Raw genomic sequence first — 18,741 nt, forward strand, 5'->3', positions numbered from 1 at the left:
TCTCATCCACATGAGCATGGGCTTCATGATGCTGGCCTTGACCCAGTGTTTCATCCTCCTCATCACCATGGGCCTCTCCTTCTGGCCAGTCTTCCGCCGCCTGAACAAGATCGACCTTGTCTTCAGTTTCCTCAGCTTAAGCATCGGTAAGTGTGGGCTTGGGGGATGGGGTGCACTCGCCAACCCAGCATCGGTGCCCCGCCCGGGGGGCGGATCTCAGAGTTTCTGTCCTACCGGCACCCGGGCCCGTCTTTGAAAGTTTCCCTCACAGTTCTCCTTTCTCTGTCTTCCTCAGTTGGGGTGAGTGTGTGTGTGTGTGTGTGGGGGGGGGGGGGGGGTGTGTGGGGTGGGGTGGGGGTGGCATCCTCCAGGTATCTCTGTCTGTCGAGAGCGGATGTGTGTGTATGTGTGTCTGCAGGTCCTGGGGTACCTGTTTAGCCTAGTGTCCATCTCTGGCCCCACCCAAGCGCAGGGCTCCTGATTTTCCTCAGCATGACGCTCTTTGTAGTCCACTGCCAGTCACTGAGGCCAAAGCCACAGATTTCCTACCTGATTACCTCCTACCTATGCTGGGGCAGCGGCGCCCTGATACTGTGGACCGGTGAGAGCAGGGGGGCGGGGCCTCGGGAAGAAGGGGCGGGGCCTGTGCGGGGCTGGGAGTCCCGCCGCCTACCTCGCCCCTCCTCCCCAGGAGTCCTGAGCTACTTGAACTACGCGGGCATGTGGAGCCAGGACTCGTTCTGCTGGGATCGGCGGGTGAGCTATCGCCGGTGGGCCTCGCGGCTCAACTCGGTGAAGCACGTGTCCCGACAGTCAGACTCCAAGTCAGACCCCAAGCAATCCGAGGACCGGCCCAATTCGCTCCCGCTGCAGGGGATCCTCACCAAGCCGCTCTAAGCCGTCGTTTCTCAGGACACGGACGGGTACCTGGGCCCGGGGCGGGGATCAGACCTCCACTGAGGCCCCCCCGCTCCCTAAGAACGTGCCTCGCCCTCCCTCCGAGGGCTTGTTGACAAAGCCAGGACCCTCAAGCTTGGGCCCACCCTTTGCGACTCTGTTCCGGTCCACCGAGGCCTCACCGCGTCCCCATCCCAGAAGTCAGACACCGCCCCCTTCCGTTCTGCGCGCAGCTCCCGCCCAGTGGCCAGTGGGTGTGGGTCTGCTCGCAGCCTAGCGCGGCCCCGCCCCAATCCCAGGCAGGCCACGCCCACACTAGCTAGGCCACGCCCCTCGTCCTCGGAACTCCTCCCCCTCCGAGCCCCTGGACAGGACACGACCCCACCCAGCTTTGGACGTGGCCCCGCCCCAGGAAGGCGCGGCTTGCAGTAGCATCCCTTGCCCACCTTCCGGGCTTCTGCGCCCCAATAAAATGTGGGCACCATCCTCCATTGCGTCCTCTCCCTCGGGGCAGGGTCGGGCCCAGCATGTGCGAACCGGCCTGGAGTCCCTGCCTCATTCTCTGCCTGTTTGTCTACCCCTGTCCCTGCCCCGTCCTTTCCCCTGTCCATTACTTCGCGCCTCCCGCCCCAAGACAGGGCGGGCTGGGGAGACTCCAGCCTGGCCCCCGGAGACGGGAGTTGGGGGGGGGGTCCGGGCTACCAGGTGCTGAGCGTCTGGGAGGCCAGATGACACCAGAACTCGATGCGAATTGGATGCGTATTTGGTTTTACTGGGGGCAGGGGTGGAGGGGGGGTGGAGGTCAGGGACAGGACGGAGGCATTCAGGCATTGGCTGCCATGGTCTTCTTGATCCAATCCACCAGGGGCAGAATTCTGGTGAAGACCCCGGGTATGCCGGGGCGGGCGCAGGGGGTGTGGCCCCAGGATGTGATTCCTTGAAGGACGCCGCGGCAGATCAGCGGGCCCCCGGAGTCACCCTGCAGGAGCGGGAGAGGGGGAGAGAGTGAGGTCCGCGAGGCTGGGGGCTCTGCCTGCAGACTGGAGTCCAGCGATGGGGAGAGACACAATGGTCTCGGGAGCCCACTCCCAGGAGGTGGCAGGATTCCAACGGGGCGACAGGGGGTGGAGATCTAGCCAATGGGGGTGAGACACCAGGGCCCAGGAGGACAGTCCCTGCAGGGAGGAGGAGGGCATCCATCCACGGGACCCTCCCACCTCAGGGCTCATCTCAGATGCCGCCTCTCCCAGCTGGCTTTCTGTGCGGGGGACTGTACATAAGTGCTAGAGGGAGGAGGGGGATGCACGGGCCACCCGACTGGGGGTGTGGGAAGGAAAGGGGCGGAGGAGGGAGCTGGAGCACTGGGGAGGGGGCTGTATCCAGCAGCCTTGGAGAGAGAGGCCTGGATAGCTCTCCACCCCAGCCCAGAACCTGAGTGTCCCCCCCCCCCCGCCTCCCCGCCCCCCAGCATGCTGAGGCCCGGGCGGGCGGGGGGGGGGGAGCAGGTCGGCTTACCGCACAGGTGTCCTTGCCCCCCTCCAGGTTTCCAACACACATCATGACGTCTGTCACCTTCTGGGGGTGGGCTTTGGCACACACCTTGTTGGGCAGGACTTTGAGGTCCACGCACTGGAGCTCATCAGGGTACTCGACTACGGGGCCAGGGAGAAACACGGCTGCGGCCGACGCCACCTGGCTCCTGGGCCCTCTTCCCTCAGACCCCGGAGTCCAGGTCCCCAGTCCCCTCCTTTCCCTTCCCCCGCCCCCCCCCCCGCCCTGTGCCTGGGTTCCAGGCTGGCATACATGGGTATGGGTTGGTGCTGCCCCAGCCAGAGGCGTAGCAGGTGCTCCCCAGCTTGGGGGCCTGGGTGGGCAGGTCCAGGACCTTCACGCTGTCTGTGATCTGCACGGGCTCGGCGAGGCGGAGCAGCATGAGGTCGTAGCTGTAGTCCTCGCCCGGGTGGGTGGTGTGGTTCTTCAGGAGGGTCAGGTTGAACTGAGGGTGCGGGAAACTCTTACTGACCTGGACGTACTGCGCCGAGTCTTCCTCATCAAACAGGTTGTGGCGACCCAGCCAGAGCTGGTAATTGCTGGGGAGAGAGGGGGATGCAGGGCATGAGGAGGGAGGAGGGGGAGAGAGAGAGGGGGGTGGGGGGCGGGCAGGGCGGCATGGGGCCGGGTCTCAAAAGAGAGAGAGAGAGAAAACGAGGAGGGACAGGGAGAGAGCAGGAAAGAGTCCAAGTCGGTGGGGAAAGAGACGGTGGTTCCACAGCGTGGAAGGCTGATCCGGGGACAGAGGGAGTGAAGAGGGAGCTTAAAGCAGGTGCGGGGAATGAGAAAGCTGGAGGCAGAACGGAGAAAGAGGTGAGAGACAGAGAGAAGGAAGAAGCAGGAAAGAACAGAAGGAGGGAGGCGAGGCAGAAATAGACACCGTGAGGAAGGCGAGGAGGAAGCAGAGAGAGAGAATGAGAAGCGGGAGCCGAGGAGGCCAGGGGGTGACAGAGTGAGAGACCAGGGAGTGAGGGCAGGAGGGGCTGGGGCAGATGGGGGAGGGGCCTGCGCCCAGCTCAGCAGCAGCTGGGGCTGTGGGGCTGGTTCCCCAGCAGGCGGGTGGCCTGGCCCCCAGCCCAAGGTCAGCGTCCCCCTTCCCTCCCCAGCACCCTTCCCTTCCTCTTCTCCTTTCTTCCCCTCCCCCCTGGCCCTCAAGGCCCTCAGGCAGCTCCACGGGAGACCAGCCCTTCCCTGTGGGCCTCCTGGAGGGCGGGGCCGGGCAGTGTGAGAACCCCCCTCACCTAAAATGTTGGGGACGACCCTCCCTTTTATCTGGGGGTCCCCTTCAGTCCCATGCTGCATGCTGGGGTGTGTATGCACAGTAGTGATGGGAGAGGGAGTGAGGCAGAAACCCAGAGAGAGAGAGAGAGGGAGAGAGAGAGAAAGAGAGAAAGAGAGAGAGAGAGAGAGAGAGAGAGAGAGAGAGAGAGAGAGCAGGGAGTTGGAGGGTGAGACAGTGGCAGAGATGGACAGACAGGGAGACACAGAGACATGGAGACAGAAGAGAGAGGGGGATAGAGACAGGATCACAGCCACAGAGCCACTTACCCTGGGACAGACAGGACAGAGGGAGAGAGAGAGACAGGTCTAGGGGAGGGACAGAGGCAGACTCAGGCCCAGTCCTGTGGTAGCACAGACCCCGCCCTCCCCCCACCCTGGATCCCTCGCCCCTACTCACTCGCTGATGCAGTGGGCAGCCGTGAGCACCCACTGGGGGTCCACCAGGACGCCCCCGCACTCGAAGTGGTTGTAATGGTACAGGGCCGCCTGCCAGGGCTGGGAATGCTTACAATCCCAGCCTCCGACGATCCGGGACTGGATGGGGGGCACGGCGCCTGCAGAGGGGGTGCTGAGTCAGGGCGGATGGGGGTGGCCGCGGGGGGAGAGGGAGCCGTGCTATGGACATGCAGGGACGCAGGGGCAGAGGGCCCAGGGCAGGAGGTGATGGGAAGGGCTCAGGATCCTGCAGGCTCTGAGACTGGGGGTACCCGGGTGGCTGGGCCTGGGGGGGAGATGTTCTGCTGAGAGCAGAGCTGACCCCATCAGGTGCGGGTTGGACTTTGTGGGGTGATTGGGGGTCTTGGGCTGTAGGACAAGAGGCTGTGGGTTCTGAGAGGGGAAACCAAGGTTGAAGGCCCCAGGAGAGGGGCTCAGAGCTGGGTGAAGGGATTTGAGGATTAAGGGGCTTCCAGGCTGATGAAATGATTAGGGACTTTTTTTTTTTTTTGGGTGGGGGAGGTTGGGCTTTTGGGGCTTCTGGAAAGGGTATGAATTTGGGGAATCAGGTCTGAGTGGCCAAGAAGAAGCACCTGGGAAATGTGGGGTGACCGGGGTTCCTGGTTGAGAGAATTCGGGGTTCCAGGCCAAAGAGTGGCAAACAGGGTCTGGCTGGGAGAGGGTTCCTGTAGGGTTTGGGGTCCTGTGACCAGGGCATGGCGTTCTAAGGGGGGGTGGGGCCCCGGGACAGGGTCGGGGTCAGGACTGGGCTCAAAAGGAGGGAGAGCCGGTGATAGTCATTCTGGGACGGGGCGAGTGTATGGAGCCGGGTCACAGTCTGGGGGCAGGGGGGGGGGGAGGGGGGGATCTGGGTCCCCTGGGAGCGATGCCAGGACAGGAATGGAGACAGAGACATACGAGGGGCCAAGCAGCTGTGGGAATGCAGGGAGGACCCACGTGATGTTGGGTTCTTTGGGGAGGGAGGGGCAGGACAACTGGAAAGGGAAGGCATATGGGATCCTGGGGAGGGGGTGTGTCCCAGAAAACCAGAGCTGTGCAGGGGGTGCAGGGGGTGTAGGGGGTGCAGGGGGTGCAGGGGGAGAAGGCTTAGCTGGAGGGAGGATGGAGAGTCCACAGGGTAGAAGCAGTGGTTGGGGGTGCTGGATGTGGGTCTCAGGGCAAAGCGTGAGGGAAGAAAGGGACAGTCACAGAACCCCCGCTGGAGGTGTCTGATGGCATTTGGGGGGTCCTGGAAGGATTGGGGGGGGGACCAGATGCCGGGGACTGGAGGACCTGCTTGAGAGCTGGCAGCTGGAGCGGTAGGATTTGGGGACCTGGGAGCCAGACCATGGGGCCATAGAGATCTGGAGGGGTGAGAGGGGGGTGATCAGGGTCCCAGGGTCTGGTGGGATTGGGGGGTCCTTGAAAGAATTGGAGTCCCCCAAAGAGCGAGACCGAGATGGCCCAGGATGCCTCCATGGTAGAGGGGCCGGGGGCGGAATCTGAGGGGGGAAGAGTAGAAAGTTCTGGGGGTTCCTGGGAGCGAGGACTGTGGAAAAGGTAAGAAAGAAGAGGGGCTGGGAGAGATAGCAAAGAGGCTGGGGCCCTGGGTGGGGAGGACTGAGGGTTGGAGGGGCTCAGGCTGGGGAGCTGGGTGGGAGGGAAAGGACTTGTTATCATATTGCTTTGGGAGGGCATGAAGGTGGCCGTGAGAGGCAGGGCCCGCTCCCCTCCCACACCTTCCCGGCTGGCTTACCAGTACTGGCCAGGGACAGAGCAAGGCCCAGGACCAGGGACCACATGGTGGCAGAGGTGTCCGGGGGCAGGCAGGTGCTGAGCCAGGAGGGCCTCCCCAAGGAGCCTTTAACAGCCCCGAGGGCCCCGCCCCTGCCCTGCTGGCACTCCGGGGCTGGCCACCTCCCCCCTCCCTGCCCGTGGAGGCCGGGAGAATGAGCAGCTGCTGCTCTGGAGGGGTTGGGGGTTGGGGGGCGGGGTTGGCTCCTGGCCCTTGCTCTTGGGGACAGAGCCGGTGAGGATGTCACGGGCAGTTAGACAGACCCGAGCAGAGCAAGGACGATGGGCCAGGTACAGAAGGTCACAGGGCCGAAAGCCCGGGTGCCCACCTGCCCCCCCGCCCCCGCCCCCCCCCCCTGAGTAAACTTTCCTCCCCTACGGCATCGCTCGCTGGTCCCCCTCACCTGGCCTCCCCCGGGGATAACCACGTCGAGGCCTCCGTTGTGTCTCAGCTCCAGGCCCAGCAAAGCAGCCACACCAGAGAAGTGACGCCATGGCTGCCCATCAGGACCAGCTGCAGTAACTAATGACCCCTGCCCCCCGGGGCCAGCCAATCAGTGGAGACCGAGACCCTGAAAGGACACACCTGGGAGACGGATGCCTCTGCTGCTGAAACCCTCCCCTGAGGCCTCCCCTGAGACTGCCCACCTGCAGGGGAGAAAGATCAGCCCTTAGGACGGAGGGCCCGGCGCTCACGCTCTCCCGCTGGGGCGCACACCTGTGCCTTTCCCGCCCCCCACCGGCAGGCGTCTATCTCCTAACCTCTAAGGGACCCCACGAACCTTGCAACCAGGGGAGCAGTGGGCAGCGGCAGCTCGTCCCGGGCTCACCCGGGAGCCTGTCTCCGAGGACCCCTTTTCTCTGACTTCTTAGTGAGCCATAGCAGCCCCGCCGGGCTCGCCCGTTGCTGCTTCTATGCCAGTGGTCGGCAAACTGCGGCTCGCGAGCCACATGCGGCTCTTTGGACCCTTGAGTTTCTAGCAAAGGCCAGCTTAGGAGTACCCTAATTAAGTTAATACAATGTACCTACCTATATAGTTTAAGTTTTTTTTTTTTTAAATTTTATTGATTTTTTACAGAGAGGAAGGGAGAGGGATAGAGAGTCAGAAACATCGATGAGAGAGAAACATCGATCAGCCGCCTCTTGCACACCCCCTACTGGGGATGTGCCCCAAACCAAGGCCCTTGCCCTTGACCGGAATCGAACCCGGGGCCCTTCAGTCCGCAGGCCAACGCTCTATCCACCGAGTCAAACCGGTTTCGGCTAGTTTAAGTTTAAAAAATGTGGCTCTCCAAAGAAATTTCAATCGTCGTACTGTTGATATTTGGCTCTGTCGACCAATGAGTTTGCCGACCACTGCTCTATGCTGAGCCCTTGGCTGTTTCGCAAAGGGCGTTTGCTGCGGCTCATCCATTCTTGCTTGCTTTGCTGCACTTCGTCTCTTGACCGAAATCATTCCTTCAAGACAAGCACAGAGGGCTCGGCGTCCTGCAGGGAACAAGGGTAGGTGGGGGAGTGGGTGGGAACAGAAACAGGAGGTGGAGGAATCACAGGCCCCTCCCCCCAATACAAAGCTCCAAATTCCTGAACCCCAAGGAAGACCCCGTGTGCCCTCAAATACCAACAGTGGGGTCCTGATTCCCTTCTCCCTGCACCGCTCGGAGCCAGGATGCCAGCTTCTCGGCTTCCGGATGCCGCTGAAACGGAAGCTTTGGCTTTCCGATGGCCTAGGCCCCCACATCTGTTGTTCCTCTCATCATAAAATCTTGGGGTGCCCATTTCAGTTCTAGACCCCCCCCCCAGATCCAGAAATATAAAGTTTCAGTGGTCTCCCTGAATATGTTCCCTAGCGTTTCAAAATCCATTCCCCCCCCTGCCCCCCCCCCCGCCATGCCATGTTGGGATCCCATTCCCCTCCCCACCTCCTGGTTCCCCCAGATCTGGATGCTCAAGGTCAGGTCCTCCAAAGTCTCAGGAATCCATTGCCTTCCAAGGTCAAGAGAATCCCCTCCATGCCGAAACCGGTTTGGCTCAGTGGATGGAGCGTCGGCCTGCGGACTCAAGGGTCCCAGGTTCGATTCCGGTCAAGGGCATGTACCTTGGTTGCGGGCACATCCCCAGTAGGGGGTGTGCAGGAGGCAACAGATCGATGTTTCTCTCTCATCGATGTTTCTAACTCTCTATCCCTCTCTCTTCCTCTCTGTAAAAAAAATCAATAAAATATATTTAAAAAAAAAAAGAGCATCCCCTCCACAGATTCCAGTCTCCCCTCTCCCAGGAGGATATAGAGCCCTCAGGGGCCAGATGTATGTACCTCAACATGCAGTGACCTTGAAAATCACATGTTTGGGGGCTCTGGTGAGAATAAAAAGCTAGATTCCTGCAGCCTCCGTGGTAAACCCTGTTCTCCTGGCTCTTTATTAAAACCGAAGCAGCTCACGGGGCCCCAGTCTCTGCTTTAGGCCAGGAAAGGAGAGTATTTGCCTTTTTGCCATGGCTGCCAGGAAGCCTGGAACGAAACCTTGGGAAAAAAAAGTACTCTTTTTTTTTTTTTTTAAATATATTTTATTGATTTTTTTTTACAGAGAGAAAGGGAGAGGGTTAGAAACATCGATCAGCTGCCTCCTGCACACCCCCTACTGGGGATGTGCCCACAACCAAGGTACATGCCCTTGACTGGAATCGAACCTGGGACCCTCCAGTCCGCAGGCTGACACTCTATCCACTGAGCCAGATCGGTCAGGGCAAATGTACTCATTCTTGACCATCTAGTGTGTGCGGGGTCCCGTCAGTGGGTCCAGAGATATAGAGTACTTCCCCAGTGCCAGGTTCTGTTTGAATCAGTTTGTGTGGATTTCCTCCTTTAACCCTGTGAGTGAAGCCATAGGAGGGTCCCTGCTTCACAGATGGGGAAACGGAGGCTGAGCCTTTGTCTCAAGGCCACACAGCTGATCTCACGTGTGGAGTGAACAGAGCCCTGCTTCAGGCCATTTCTCCTCACCCAGGGGTCAGGTCCCGGGGTGGAAAGGAACAATGTACCTTGGGTCTGGGTTCCCCGCCCCGTCTCTGGTCCCCACGTCCCCTCAGCCCCAGAAGAAAGTCACAGAAACTTTCCCAGAGAAACTGGCATCGAACATCAGACCGGACAAGCCCTTGGCTAACACGGGGCCTTGGACAAATGGGGTTTGGGAGGGTGGGGTGGCTGATTCTGTCCCAGGTCAGGATGGAGCGGCCATGGGGGTATCTGCTCAGTCAGAGACACGGGGGGGGGGGGGTCAGGGGGAGATAAGGGGGGGGGTTGGGAGGGGGGTAGGGTTGGTAGGCCCCAAACAGTCAGTTCCTCCTCATGGTGTCCCGGATCCAGTCCATGTATCTGCACACTTTGGTGTAGACCCCAGGCTTGGTGGTTGTGTCGCAAGGGACATCACCCCAGGACACAATGCCCTGCAGGATGCCTCCACAGACCAGGGGTCCCCCGGAGTCCCCCTGCGGGGAGAAAGGGAAGCTGGGGCGAGAAGCTTCGGCTCTAGTGTTCCCAGCCCCATCCTAACCACCATTCACCATCGCAATCAAGATCCAACCCCACCCCATCTTAACTCAGTAGCACCCAGGTGAACCCAAACCAGCCCCACCCCAATGCACCCCAATACTCAGCCAACCCATGTCCAGCCCCCCCCCCTCCCCAACCCCTAGATCTTCCCCATTCAAAACGGAAGCAGGCCCACGCCCATTGTCCTGTCCTTTGCATCCTAACTCCAGCCCATGCCATCCCACACCCACCACCCTCTCCAACTCCAATTTCACCCCCACTCTAACTGCCCTTCCTCCTCCTCCCCCAGACCGATCCCTAGTCTCTTCTCTGGCACCCCAAGCAAGCAAAACGCGACCCTGGCCCCTTCCTCTCCGCAGGGCGTGGCCCCCTCTCGGCTCTGACCTCGCAGGAGTCGGTGCCTCCGCCTTCCACGCCCGCACACACCATGGTGCTCATCAGGTGGCCCGGGTAGTCCTTGCTGCAAGAGGCGTCCGAGATGATGCTGATGTTGGCGCAGTGCAAGGTGTCTGGGAGGTTCACTGCGGAGGACAGGGAGCCTTAGTGAACCCACACATTTTTCAGGCCCTCGTTCCCTGCGCCCAAGAGCCCTGGAGGGCAGGGTCCCCGGAGGCCTGACCTCCGGCTCCAGCATCCCACGCACCTTGAGACTCTGGGCTCCCGGAGGTCTCAGACCCATAGGCAGACACCAGGCCCCAGCCGGACACCACGCAGGGGTCGCCGGCTTGCGGGCAGCGCGCGGGCAGCGACGCGGGGCGCACTTGCGAGGAGAGGCGCGCAGGCCGGGCGAGACGCAGCAGCATGAGGTCGTGGAGGTGCGTGCGCGCCACGTAGCCCGGGTGCGGGATGATGCGGGTCACGGTCCGCAGCTGCTCCGTGCCATCGCGCTTGCGCAGGTTGTGCTCGCCCAGGTGCACTCGCATGTGGCTGTGCGGGCGAGTGGTTACCCGCAAGAGGGGGGAGGAGTAGACAGAAACATAAAAGAGCGGGCAACCTGGGGCCCCTCGACCCCGGTGGGATCTAGATATCCTATTGCCCTCCCCCTAAAGGCCCCAAGCCAATCGTTCCAGCCCTTTCCCTCCCTCCACCCCGAAGGGCCCCGCTCCCCCGCCCCCCTATCCGGACCAAAGCGTGCACGGGCAGGCATGCCACACCTGGAACTCAGTCCGCAGGCTCCAGCTCGCTCTTCCGCAGAGCCAAGATTCTCAGACCCCTAGACCCTTCCCGCCATGGCCCTCGGGACCCCGAGCCGCGCCTTCCTACCGGGTTTGGCAGTGAGCTGCGGACAGCACCCAGTAGGGGGAGACGAGGGAAGCCCCGCAGTTAAAGCGGCCGCGATCGAAGAGGGCCACTTGCCAAGGCTGGGAGTGGGGCGCGCACTCCTGGCCTTTCAGCACCTTGCCGCTGTTGTCCTGAGCTGCTGGGACAGGAGGGGGTGTGTGTCAGAGTCCTTTTCTTTTTTTTAAAAAAAGATATTTTTCCCTGACCGGTTTGGCTCAGTGGATAGAGTGTCGGCCTGCGGACTGAAGGGTCCCAGGTTCCATTCCGGTCAAGGGCATGTACCTTGGTTGCAGGCACATCCCCAGTGGGGGGTGTGCAGGAGGCAGCTGAATCGATGTTTCTCTCTCATCCATGTTTCTAACTCTCTATCCCTCTCCCTTCCTCTCTGTAAAAAATCAATAAAATATATTTTAAAACTATATATATATATATATATATATATATATATATATATATATATATTTAAATATTTTTATTGATTTTTTTACAGAGAGGAAGGGAGATGGAGAGAAAGTCAGAAACATCGATCAGCTGCCTCCTGCACACTCCCCACCAGGGATGTGCCCGCAACGAAGGTACATGCCCTTGACTGGAATCGAACCTGGGACCCTTCAGTCCGCAGGCCGACGCTCTGCCCACTGAGCCAAACCAGCCAGGCTAAAACTATATTTTTTATTGATTTCAGAGAGGAAGGGAGAGGGAGAGAGAGATAAAAACATCAAAGATGAGAGAGAATCATGGATTGGCTGCCTTCTGCATGTCCCACGCTGAGGATGAAGCCTGCAACCCAGGCACGTGCCTCCACCCGGAATGGAACCCCAGCCTCCTGGTTCCTAGGTCGATGCTCAACCACTGAGCCACGCCGGCCGGGCTGTGTCAGAGTTCTTTTCCTTGCACCCTGCCCTCACTGTGTGTTTTTCACCTGTGCCTCCCCCACACGTTGTATTGATCTGTAAGCACTGCCTTCGCTCCAGCGCAGTGGTCGGCAAACTGCGGCTCGCGAGCCACAGGCGGCTCTTTGGCCCCTTGAGTGTGGCTCTTCCACAAAATACCACGTGCCCTAATTAAGTGAATAACAATGTACCTACCTATATAGTTTACGTTGGAAAAATTTGGCTCTCAAAAGAAATTTCCATCGCTGTACTGTTGATATTTGGCTCTGTTGACGAACGAGTTTGCCGACCCCTGCTCTAGCGTTTACAACTTCTGCTGATCTCCTCCAGAACTGTGCCCCTGTCCCTGGCCCCCACCCATTTCCCAGGCCCCTGGGAGAGAGGGGACAGGGAAGGGCCCAGAGGAGGAGGCGCCCTCTGTCACTGGGAGTGGAGAAGGGACCATGGATGCCGCGCAGGCAGATGGCCATTTGGAACCAGCCCTTCATTCAAGGTCACCGAGCTGTCACAGGCACTCGATACGTGTGACACGCAGTCTTGGCTCCGGAGCCTGGACATCTCAGCCAAACGCAGTGTGTCATACGTACAAGGACACAGGCGAGACCACACAAGGTCACGGGCAAGGGAGCGGGCGCAGCGCGTCTCCCACACGTGGGAGCTGCCATGGGCAGCACTGGGAGCTGGAACTCACGTGCACCGACGTGACTTGCAGCTTCAAGAATCACAGCACAGACCGAGCCGGTTTGGCTCAGTGGAGGGAGCATTGGTTGTCAGACTTAAAGGGTCGTGGGTTTCATTCTGGTCAAGGGCACGTACCTCAGTTGCAGACTCGATCCGTAACCCCGGTCGGGGCATGTGTGGGAGGCAACCAATTGATGTGTCTCTCTCACATCGATGTTTTTCTCTCTGTCTCTCCCTCCGCCCCTTCCACTCTCTCTATAAAAAAATCAATGGAACCCTAACCGGTTTGGCTCAGTGGATAGAACGTTGGCCTGCGGACTCGAGGGTCCCAGGTTCGATTCTGGTCAAGGGCATGTACTTTGGTCCCAGTGGGGAGTGTGCAGGAGGCAGCTGATGGATGTTTCTCTCTCATCGATGTTTCTAACTCTCTATCCCTCTCCCTTCCTCTCTGTAAAAAAAAATCAATAAAATATATATTTTAAAAAATCAATGGAGCCCGGCCAGCATGACTCAGGGGTTGAGTGTTGACCTATGAACCAGGAGGTGTTAGTTCGACTCGCGGTCAGGGCACATGTTCGGGTTGCGGGCTTGATCCCCTGTGTGGGCATGCAGGAGGCAGCCAATCAATGATTCTCTCTCATCATTGATGTTTCTATCTCTCTCCCTCTCCCTTCCTCTCTGAAATAAATAAAAATATAGTTTAAAAAATCAATGGAAAAGTGTCCTTGGGTGGATTAACAACCACAACAAAATAATAAATAAGTCTAAAAAAAAATTCACAGCACAGGGGTTCACATGTGTGTAGGAATGCACACAGTTAAGATGTGGGCCCGTGTGCCAGCATGCACACACACACACTCACAGACGGGCTCGCAAATAGAAGACCCAGCGTGGGTCTGCGCACACCAGGTCACAGGTGCTCACGCTTGCACATGGGGGTCTGGACATACAAGGTGGGGTCTTTAGTAAAGGTACACGTGGAGAGACACTGATATGTACTCAGGCCCCCCGAAACTTGTTCACAGCCATGGGTCTATAGGATCATGGTTAAATTTGGAGTGATAGAGTTACCCCCCAACCCCCGCCCCGCATCCAAACAATATGATCTGTGAGTCTCTGGGCAAATTATTTGACCTCTTCTGTGCCTCTGTTTCCTCATCTGTAAGATGGGATTGTTGTAAGGATTAGATAGGTGTGTGTGTGTGTGTGTGTGTGTGTGTGTGTGTGTGTGTGCTTGCGATGCCTGACATATTGTGACTGCTTAATAAATGTTAGTTATTTTAAACAAACGATTCATAGATTTATTTATGCAGACATAACGTGTGGATGTTCAGGTTGTGGGCACCAATGTAGCCCAAGTAAGTCAGGTGTATGACCAGACCCAGATCAAGATAGTCCAGGTCAAAGCTGTGACTCATCCCCAAGCCACTCTGTGGAGACTCAAAGGGCCAACACCGGGTCCCCTGGACAGGGCCACGTCTGGATGCAGGTCTGGCCATTCAAGGTCAAGGACATATATGTAGCTGGAGACACAGGCAACCAGAATGGGGCATATTTATCCATCTCTACATCAGCCTCCAAGTCAGTTGCTTGGTGTTCAAGTTGAACCTGAACCGAGAAAACGTCCTGGAGGTACAAGAAGGCGCTGTGGGGGGGCTGGGGCCCGGGGGTCTGGGGGCGAGGGTCACTCATCACCGGTGTGGGGACCTGGCTCACACATGTGAGCAGGATCTTGCACTCCCCCTCCCTCCAACAGCACCATGCACAAGGACATTCACAGGGATGGTTCAAGGTCACGGGACCATGACCCCCTACACTGGGCAACGTGCACATGTCCCCTCAAGGTCACAGCCAGACACACAATGCCACCCGCACTGGGGCAGGGTTTCACAGCCAAGATCAAATGCCCATGCTCTGCCCTCCAGGGTTGGGAACTGGGCCAGGCAGGGAGAACTGGGATGAGGTGGACACGGGACTGAGCCGGGGCAGGGTGGGTCGTCCTTCGGAGAAGGGCAGAGGGTGCCGGCGGAACAGCTGGGCACCGAGGCCGCACCTGGCCAGTCCAAGCCGGAGGAGGGCGGAGGCCCCAGCGGGTGCAGCCGGCAGGCCGGGAGGCGGGGAGGACAGAGCACGGACAGAGCCCAAGGGGATGCTGGCAGCGGGGCATGGGGGCGGGGGTGAGGGGAGGTTGGAGGGGCCCCCTGGGGCGAGAGGGTCATGTGTGTGTGCCAGTTCAGGAAAGTCCACCCTGGACTCCTCCAGGGCGGAGGCATCAGGTTACAGCTAAGTTCTTCACGGGTGGTAGATGGATGTGGTCAGGAGCTCTCCTGCCACCGAGGGTCACCTTGGCCTCGTGGCTGCCCCTCTCTGAGTCACAGCCCCGTCCTCTGCCGAAGGAGAGGCCCGTAGCCCACCCCACGGGGATGCCGCCTGGATCAGAGGGCCCTCCCTAGTGCTGAGCGCCGTGCCTGGGCGCCACTCTCACAGGCCTCCTAGTGCCTCCCACCTCTGTTGTTCTCTCCATGGGACAGTGGGGGAACCCGTCACAGACGTTAAGGGACCCCCCAGAACTGAAACCCGGGTCTACGCCACCCCAGGGCGGTGCCTGTTGTCATGGGCAGTGAGAGGCCCCATGTGGCATGGGGACTCCACAGCGGTCCCTCCCCGCCCCCCTTCTCCCCCCCCCCCCCCCCCCCAGCGCCTGACAGCTGTCAGGATGGAGTGAGGACTCAGAGATATCGGCAGGTGGCTGAGGTGGGGCAGGGGTGAGGGAGGGAACCGACCGTCAGTTGGTTTCTGGGTAAAGGAAGGGCTGGCAGATTGCAGGGCCTGGATACGCTCGGGATGGGGGCGTTCAGGGAGCACCCCACGCCCACAGACCCCAACCTGGCCCGGGCCCACCTCACCGGCAGACATCAGCAGGAAGGAAAAGACGAGAAGCCACATTGTGGAGGAGGGACCGGGGCGCTGCTGAAGTCTGGGGAGAGGAGAGAGTGAACCGGGGTGAGGCTGGCTCCTCCTGCCCCCATCGGGACCCCTCAGGACACTGACGTATCCACCTGCGGCTTAAGAAACGTCTTCTCGCCATCCTCGCTCCCCACCCCCATCCCCAGCCTGCTCTTCCTCCCAGTATCCCATCTGTGATGAGTCTGCCATTCCTCCAGGCACTGGGATCGACACCCAGGTGCCCACACAGCCTGGCAGAAGATACTGGCCCCCAGATCTCTCTCCATCTCCCAGGTCCTGGCTCAGGATACATTCTCTCCCCAGACCCTATGCCAGCCTCCCGTCCAGCCTCTGGGGTCCTCCACACCCTCCCCGAGTCCGTGTCTCCACTCAGGTTCCCAGCCTATACGACCCCACAGGGTCTTTCTGCACCTGGAGTCGACCACGTCCCATTCCTGCTCACAGCTGGTACGAATCTTAGTGCCCCCAGGATAAAGTCCCAGCCCCCCAGCCTCACGTTCCGGGACCCGATGGCTTCTCCCCTCCCGGCCTTGCTGGCTGGGTCTCCCAGGACCTAACGTTCTAGACACAGCTGACTCTTCCATGTTTCCTTCCTGCAATTTCATGCCTCCGTGCCTTCGCTTGGGCTGTTCCTCCTTCCAGGTATGCCCTTCCCTTCAGGGCCCACTGCCTCCTGGAGGCCTTTTCTGACCTCTCCCGGGGCCGTGGAGTCTGCCTCCCCCACCCGACAGGCAACCTCCCGAACTCCTCCTCCAAATTTACATTTCTCTCGGAGGCTCTGCCCCCACGTCTGGGAGGCCTTGATTCCTGACAGGTACCTCCTCTGGCTCCCACAGTGTCTGTTCTGCCTCCATCACAGCGCAGGCCCCCAGGGGTGCTCAGGTTGGGTTCTCTCTGTGTCCCCTGCCCTGCCCAGCCTGGGGCCTGGCACCTGACACACCGCAGGGAGCTGTGCCCAGCTGACTTGAACCCGTGATAACTCCTGACCCTGTTCTTGGCTTTGGTTCAAGTGCTTTCAGGGGCATCCTCCAGATTCACTCCAGCGCCCTCCCTGCATCCCCATCCCCCAGCTCCCCCCTCCCCCTCCCAGCTCCTTCTTACATCTCCAGGGCATTTTCTTGGTTCAAGTTCAACAGAGACCACCAGTAAAGGACACATGGGCCTACCCAGGTGACCTTGACACTCAACTCCCACAGGGTGGTCCCTGTGTCTCTCTTAGGGCAGACTGTCTCCCCTCATCACCCCCCCCCCCCACTCCTGTCCCGAAGATCTTACCCCCTTCCGATGCTCCAGCAGCATCTGGGGCGGCTTGGATGCCAGAAGAAGGGGAGCGGGCACCCGAATGCCTGAGTTTATAAGCTTGCAGCCCCACCCGGGCCTGGGGAGGCTGGGGAGGGTGGGGTGGGAGGCGGCTGAGAGTCACCTTTACAGGCTGGACGCCTAGGTGGCTGGTGGGGTGGGAGATGAGGCCTAATAAACGTTTATGAGGCTGAAACTTTGGTCTGAGTCTAAAGGAGGAATTTCCCCCGCCAGGGGCAGTTCTGCAAGGGGGAAGAGGCAGGATGGCCGGAGTTGAAAATTGGGGGGTCAAAATACAGAACTTTGGATTCTGGAATCTGTAACCTGGAATTAGGGTCTGGAGTGTAGGAACTGGATTCTGGAGTCATACTTCCTGTGCCTGGAGTAGGGTTCTGGATCTTGAATTCTGGACTTGGATCTAGAGTCCCAACTCTGGATCTCCGATTCTGAATTCTGGACCGTCCCCCCCCCACCCCCCCAGTTCTGGATTCTGGATCTTTGATTTCTGATGTTGGGTTCTGAATCTAGTATCTCCAATTCTGGACCTTGGGTTTTGGATCCAGATACCCGATTCTAGATCTTGAAGTCTAGACGGCTCAATTTTGGATTCTGGATCTCTAGGGTTCTGGATTCTGGATCCAGATCTCTGGTTGTGGGTCTCTGATTCTGGTTCTCCAGTTCTGGATTCTGAATTTTGGGGTCTAGACTTGGGGGATTCGTGACCTGAATTCTAGAGTGTGAATTTTGGAGTAGTCTTGCATTCTGGAATTTGGGTCGGGCCTTTGAGTGACGTCTCAGACTTGGATTCTAGATCCTGGGCCTTTGAACCTAGCATCCAATCTGTAAGTCTGGAATCTAGCATTTGCAACCTAAGACTTGAGGTCAGAAGTCTTCGCTTCTGCTGTGTGAAGCCTGGAACCTGGAGTATGAATGGTGGATTTTGAATTTTGGAGCCTGGATCCTAGAGTCTAGGTCTAGATTCTGAGATTTCCTGGGCTGACGTTGGAGTGTGAAGTCTGGACTTTCAAATCTGCATGGTATATTTAAGAGGCTGAAAAAAAAAAAAAAAGAGGCCAGACATGGACCTGGTTGCCATGATTACTAGACTCCTAGAATCTTGACTCTAGAGCATAAATTTAGCAACCGGGAGGCTGGACTCTTTACTCTGGATTCTGCAGTCTTGATGCTGGTTTTGAGGCTTGAAATCTGGATTCTGCCTTCAGGAGGCTTGGAGATAATCCCTAAGAGGACCCAAAGAGTTGGGAATTTGAAGTTGCCTTACCATGCCTCAGAACTCGAGAGGGCCCTAGGCAATTGTTGAGTCTCTCCTGGCTGGTTTGACTAATGAGGAGGCATTGAGAGCTGGAAGACTGACCTCAGAGCACGCACTGAAATTATAAGCTGGCCCCTCCCCAAGTCTGGACAGCCACCCCCTTTATGGGAAGGGGGTGCCATATGGGGGCTGGATGTGTAGGAGGTCAGTGGCCAATGTCTAGGGGGCCCTGGCCCTTGACTTCCCCACAGATAAGATGGGAGAAGGATGGCAGTTAGACCCCCATAAGCAGAGTCCGATGGCAGGCTCGCCGGGAGGGCACCCTGCCCTGCTCCCAGCACGGTGACGTCTGCGTCCCCCCTCCCCCCCCATCCTGGCGAGTCAGACCTGGGTGATGGGTGGCATTGCCCCACACGTCCTTCACCTTAACCGCAGCCCGAGTCACGCCCTGTACCTGCTCCTCCTCCTCCCCGGAGTCTTTCATCAGCTCTCGTGGTTCCACCACCAGCCACATAGGTCTCCTCCGTTTGACCCTGAACGCCTGCCGAGGGCGGCCACTGGTCCTGGGAGGCCCCTCTCTCTCAGGGTGTCCTCACTCATTTCTCTCTTTCCCTAAACTGGCCTCCTTCCATGTTCCCCATCTTAGGGACAGCCCCACCGTCCACCTAGCCATGTGGTGACCTCTGCTCCTGTCCCTCCAGCCCAGAGGTCCCCGGTCTGGCTCCTCCCTGTCCCTGCCTCTCTCTGCCTCGTTCTCTCCCCTCTGTCCCCTTGGCTTGGCTGCAGCTCAGGTGTCCTCCTAGGCCCCCCCAACCCTCACCCCAGCCTCCTCCCCGAC

The 18,741-nt window shown here is 59.1% G+C and overlaps 2 protein-coding genes across 2 annotated transcripts in view; both read right to left on the minus strand.

Moving 5' to 3' along the window:
* Nucleotides 1-1,720: 1,720 nt before the first annotated feature.
* KLK1 (kallikrein 1) lies at nucleotides 1,721-5,966 on the minus strand (the record flags this gene model as incomplete). The annotated part of the gene is made up of 5 exons (XM_079800641.1): nucleotides 1,721-1,876; nucleotides 2,413-2,549; nucleotides 2,701-2,987; nucleotides 4,127-4,283; nucleotides 5,921-5,966. The coding sequence occupies 5 exons, from the start codon at nucleotides 5,964-5,966 to the stop codon at nucleotides 1,721-1,723; spliced, it is 783 nt and encodes a 260-aa protein (XP_079656767.1).
* A 3,311-nt stretch (nucleotides 5,967-9,277) lies between these two features.
* The window catches only part of LOC307116131 (uncharacterized protein), a 57,073-nt gene continuing 47,609 nt past the window's right edge, over nucleotides 9,278-18,741 (minus strand). Inside the window, exon 12 of the mRNA XM_079799807.1 lies at nucleotides 9,278-9,445. Coding sequence (XP_079655933.1) covers nucleotides 9,293-9,445 — 153 coding nt within the window. The 3' untranslated portion in view covers nucleotides 9,278-9,292. The remainder of the gene's footprint in view (nucleotides 9,446-18,741) is intronic.

This window comes from Cnephaeus nilssonii (genome assembly GCF_951640355.1).
Source record: "Cnephaeus nilssonii genome assembly, chromosome: 20".
Classification (NCBI taxonomy): Eukaryota; Metazoa; Chordata; class Mammalia; order Chiroptera; family Vespertilionidae; genus Cnephaeus; species Cnephaeus nilssonii.